Genomic DNA, 5518 nt, shown 5'->3' with positions numbered 1-5518 from the left:
GGTTTCTAAACAATGACTTCCAATTCAAATCAATACTTATTTACCAAATGCCTACTCAGCAGGTGACATGTTGGGGAATGTGAAATTAAAGGCATTTTGAGAAGGTTGGAAATGATGGGTACAGAGGGGTGAAGGAGCAGAGGGCCACACCAGAAGGCAGCAGCTTACCTTCCACAAATCAGCCTTGATCCAGTGGGGGAACACTGCTAGTTTTAGGTAATACTCCCACATATACACACCATACAGCTTTCATTCCAACCCTACCACCTTCCATCTGAACCTTTCCATCTCAGATTCTACACATAACTGTGACAAGCTCCATAGGAAAAACATGGAATGGTTATGAAAAATACTCTTGACAGTTCATTTGCAAAAACAGCATTCTCTTGGTATGAGGAGGACCAATGAGAGATAAATATATTTTTTAAATATTTTCTGTACACACTTATATGGGAAGATATGGTTCAGCGATAGCCTTTCAAAGGTCTTCCTGATTTAACAATGACAGTTAAAGAGAATATCCAGTAGAAAAACAGGACTTTGGAATTTAAAAAGTCAAGTTCAAGTCCCACCTCCAATTCTTGCTGTATGAATTTTAACAAGTTATGTGGTCTTGATTTCTTCACCCATTTTCAAGTACAATGTAATATGTATTTAAAAAAAAAAAACACTCACACAGAAAGTTTTTTAAATGGAACTTAGGCAAAGTGATAGAAGCCTTGTAATCCCAACGCCCATGAAACCAAGGCAGGATGACTGAAAGTTTGAGGCCAGCCTGGGCTCCATAACGACTTTGAGTCCAGTCTTAGCTACATGGTAAAACTCTCTCTCAAAAACAACTTTTTATTTTTAAAATGTAAAAAATTTAAAAGGAACTTTAAAAAGAAATTAACAAATTAATTGTACTTCAAGACTACTTTGGCTGTTTTTGTGTTAATGTAGCTGGGTAATGGTTCATACATCTAAGCATTCCGGAGGTACAAGCAGGAAGATTACTATTTTAGTTTCAGTCCAGCCTGGTCTATATAGCATGTTCCAGGCCAGCCAGACAAAAGATCCTGGCTAAATAAATAAATAAAGTTCCGCTTAGAGGCGGGAAAAGAGTAAGCACAGTCAGTATTGTGTTAAGTCAGTGGTGTTTAACTTCTTCATGTAACTGCCACAGACCCCACAGACCCCACAGACCCCACCGGGTTGTCTAACAGAGCCAGCATACACAGAATATGTTAAGAGAAAAATGCACTCATTTAAATTCTACCTCATTTCTTGTCCAGTAATAAAAACTCTTTGCAAAATAAGGTCAATCTTCTAGGAAATTCATATTACATGCCAGATAATGCCAAGGAGTACATATGTGTTAATTTAAACCTTTTGCTAGTCTATCTTATACAAAAAGAAACTAAGGCACCGGAAGGTATGATAACTCATCCAAAGTCACATGGCAAATACATGACAGAGCTATGTGGTTTCCCCGGGGCACTGGTCTCTGACATCCAACTTCATACTTATATCAGCCCCCGGCAACAGATGAAGTTAATACAAGTGCAGGGTAAACAAAGAATTTTGTGGGGCTGGGACGAGGGCTCGGTGGGTAAAGTGCTTGGTGCACAACCATCAGGATCTAAGTTCAGATCCCTAGCGCCCACAAAAAAGTCAGGTGCACATCTGTAAACCCAGGGGAGGAAGGTGGAGCCAGGCTGATCCAAAGGGCTCACTGGCCAGTCAGTCTAGTAAAAACAGGAGCTCCAGGTTCAGTGAGAGATCCTGTCTCAAAAACTAAGATAGAAAAAAAGAAAACTAAGGTGCGGAGATGACTCAGCAGTTAAGCACACTTGCTGCTCTTCCAGAGAACCCAAGTTCAGTTCCCAGCACCCAGACTGAGAAGCTCACAACAGCCTGTAACTCCAGCTCCAGGGGATCTGACACCCTCTTCTGGCCTCCACAGGCACCCACATACATACACACAGACACACCACAATAAATCTTTTTTTTAAAAAAAGCTAAACTGGAGATTGATGGTAAAGGAAGGTATCTGATGTCCCCTCTGGCCTCCACATTCTTGTCCATGGGCAAGCACACCTGCACACACACCCACACACAAACACACACACACACACACACACACACACAAGAAGTTAATGTTCGAGCATAATTAAAGCTGTTTTCACCAAAACAGCTTTGGAAAGCTTTTTGTGCTGAGTACTTCTAGTGTAGAATTCTGGTTGGCAACGGTTTTAAATTCATCCCAAAATAATTGTTTTAACTTGTCTATTTCCCCATAAAGCTTGCTCCGTTCCTTTTCTTTCCATTCGTCAAATTTTTTCTTAGCTTCTATTTCCCTCTGACGAGTGATCTCCACTTCCTGGAGCTGCCGCTGCCTCTCAGCCTCCCTCTGGGCTTCCAGCTCCCCTTGGGTCCACTTTAGCTTGGCCCGCACGTCCTCCAACATCTCCTCCAAGGGCTGTTCCTGCTTCGGTTTTCCGCCTTCTGCCATGCCTGCATGCCGGCGCTGGATGTGACCCCGGAGGAAGGTGGCATTCATGAATGTCTTGTCACACAAATGGCACGTGTGGTAGTTGTGGGCACCTGTTTGCAGGAGCAGCTGCTGCAGGGTGCTGATCATCTTCCGTCACCGGCGGCTCTCCTCCCGAACACCCTTGAGCTCATCGGCCTGGCGACACAGTTCCTGCTGACCACGCTGCTGCTGGCCCAGGCTGGCCTGCAGTCGTGCCTCCAGCTGGGCCACGCTGGCACTCAGGCAGTCCTGGCAGTGCAGCAGGTATTCGATGATGAGCTGTGCCAGCTGCAGCACCTTGAGCAGCACAGGGTCCACGGGCTGCCCACAGCGGCTGCATGACTCTTGGTTCAAATTACAGAGTCACGGCGACAATGTTTTCCTGCAGAGTGGCCACGTCCAGCTCCCGGGCCACACGGTCCACGTCCACTGCACTGATGCGCCTCCAGTCTATGCTCTCACGCCGAGGCTGGAACTTGAAGGTGGGGAGTGTGTAGGCCCCAAAGAGTGAGCCACTAAGGCCCTCAGCAGTGGCAGCTGGGTACTGCATGGGCAGGACAGGCCCTGGGCTGACCACAGGGGTAGGGTGCCACCAAGGCCACTGGCCAAGGAACTGAAAGAGGGTCTGAGATTTCTTGACTGAAATGCAAGAGCTTCCAGAGTTTACAGCAAATCATGACAGGGGCAGTACCCGAGACCTTAAATCCTCGATGTATCTCAGCTACCAGGCTTGCTTTCCATCCCCCGCAGACAGGGCCGGGCAGTTCCCGGAATCCTCCCGCCGGCTGCCAGGGATGCGCTACTGCCACGCGGACGCAGGGACGCAACGTACCCGGCCGACTGTGCCGCCCACCGCTGGCCGGCCAGAGGACTCCTCTCGTGGGTTTATTTCTTTGAGACACGGTCTCAAGTACCCCACACTGGCCTTGACCTCGCAGTGTAGTGCAGGGTGACCTTGAACTCCAGACCCTTCAACTTTAACCTCCCAGGTGCACAGCAATGCACCAAAGCCCCAGGCTGGCAGTTTCTCAGCCGCTTTTTCCTTGGGCGCCCACAAGCCCCGCCCACCGCCTCCAGCAAGCTCTGTCCACCAGAGCCCCTGGGCCCCGCCCAATGCTTTCAACAAGCCCCGCCCACTCCGCGGGAATAGGCAGGCTCTACCTCCGCCCTGACGCTCTCCCTGGAAGCCACGCCCCCGCTGGGTCCTTTAAAGGAGCCCTGTGCCACGTCACTTTCACGCGACCTCATCTTTGTCAGTGCACAAAATGGCACCCTACAGCCTTCTGGTGTCCCGGCTGCAGGTGAGCGCGCCCAGATGTGTGGGTTCTCTTGGGGCCGGGACCTTCGTTCGCTGCCTGCGGCTGGAGGCGAGGCCAGGCGGGGCTGTCTCGGCCTTTGGCCGACCGTGAGGTGCAGCTGTCCCGGTGCGGCCCCAGTGCCCTTGTCCGCGCCTCCACTGCCCTAGGTCAAGACGTCCCTGGCACCGTCAGCTCCCGGTCCCTGTCCTTGCCCCGCGGGAACGTGGAGTCTAAGCAACGGTGGCCTGCGAGGATCGAGGCACGCCTCCTTTTCTGCCGGCTGCGTTACTCGCTCCCCTAGGGTGCCTTTCTGTTCCTCAAGGTGAAGACAAGGTGACGGGGGGCGCGGTGATGGTAGGCTGCTCTAGGCCGGGTGCCTGAAGCCCCCCTTCCCATCACAGCAACAGATCATAATAGTCATATGATCTACGGTTTCGGGGGGATCTGGAGACTGCAGAAGCTGTGCCTTGCACCACTTTTGAGGACCCTGGGGAACACAGAGTCAAGAAGGGTAGAACGCGTGTTCTTCTGCACCTTAAACGTAGTAAATAGTCATGATAAACGGTGGTTCCTCACTTTCCTCCCAGATTTCTAAACTGTTTGAATTATCCTCTGATATAATTTGATCTATATATTCATCTGGTGAGTTAGATGTCAGATGACTTCCCATTTGATAGGCGATGAAACTGCAAGAAAGAGTTGTCTTAAAGTGGCGCTAAAGTGCTATAGCTTGAGCCGTGACCGACAACCCCTCTGTTCTCCGTGTTCTTATCAGCCTCCTTTGACAGAAAGTTCTAAACCATGGTGTGGTCATTTGCGTTTGTCAGAGTACAGAGTGCAGTATATTGCATTTGGGACCAGTTGCTTTTCAGATACTAGGTTGAAAGATGAGAAGACTCAGCAGTTTGATCTTGACTCTCTGGTTAGGAGCTATCTAGGATGACATGTCAGATGACCTTTCACACCTAACTTACAACCCTAGGAATGTGTCATATTAAGTATGTATTTTTTCAATAAAAAAGTCATAAAATATTGACATTTTCTGCTAACCTTTTATGATTAATCACCCTTGTGACTCTTCTTTGGTTCAGTGGCACCTTTGAGCATGGAATTAATAAAGAAATTATGCACTGAACTCTCAGGAAGCATTATTATTTGAAGTTATTTTTATAATCACATTGCTTAAAATTAAACCAGTAAAGATTCCTCATTTAAGCATCTCATTTGAAATCTGGGCAAAGGCAAGGGCTCTGCAGGTAGATTACCTCTTCAGTTCTTTTGATTCTTTAGGTCAGTAATATAGATAGTTGTTTCTTCCTGGTCCCATTGTCCTATGATTTAGTGGAGTCAGGCAAGATTTATCTCCTGACTCGGGCAAGAGGAGAAATGACTTTGAGCTTGGAAGAAAGGGATAATGTCACCTTTGGATCTTGGACAGTGTGAACATTAGATTGGTGGAGACAGATCTGGGCTGTAGTTCATGTTCTGCCCCATACCGTGACCTTGAGCCCGTAACTTTCTAAGTCTGTTGTCTATCAGTTGGGGATGATTTTCATTAGGCAAATTTTATTGAGCGCTTGAGTTATGAGGCTTTAGAAAAGTCTTTAGAGTCTGTTTACAACCATGTAGTCCAGCCTCCTCTCTTAACACATGCAAAATCCAAGACAGAGAGCCTGGGGGCCTGCTGGAATCAGCAGGATATATA

General features: G+C 48.0%; 2 protein-coding genes across 2 annotated transcripts in view; one reads left to right on the top strand and one right to left on the bottom strand.

The window, feature by feature from the left end:
- Positions 1–3562, bottom strand: part of LOC103743477 (zinc finger protein DZIP1L-like) — a 6510-nt gene extending 2948 nt beyond the window's left edge. The window contains 2 exon segments of the mRNA XM_029569108.1: positions 2204–2876; positions 2878–3562. Of these exon segments, the coding sequence (XP_029424968.1) occupies positions 2204–2876; positions 2878–3065 (861 nt within the window). The 5' untranslated portion in view covers positions 3066–3562.
- Positions 3563–3736: 174 nt separating this feature from the next.
- Aco2 (aconitase 2) overlaps positions 3737–5518 on the top strand; it is a 47371-nt gene continuing 45589 nt past the window's right edge. The window contains exon 1 of the mRNA XM_008844801.1: positions 3737–3816. Within this exon, the coding sequence (XP_008843023.1) occupies positions 3781–3816 (36 nt within the window). The 5' untranslated portion in view covers positions 3737–3780. The remainder of the gene's footprint in view (positions 3817–5518) is intronic.

This window comes from Nannospalax galili, unplaced genomic scaffold (genome assembly GCF_000622305.1).
Source record: "Nannospalax galili isolate Female #2095 unplaced genomic scaffold, S.galili_v1.0 scaffold180, whole genome shotgun sequence".
Classification (NCBI taxonomy): domain Eukaryota; kingdom Metazoa; phylum Chordata; class Mammalia; order Rodentia; family Spalacidae; genus Nannospalax; species Nannospalax galili.
The sequence above is the reverse complement of the archived record's forward strand: the minus strand, read 5'-3'. Positions and strand labels throughout refer to the sequence as shown.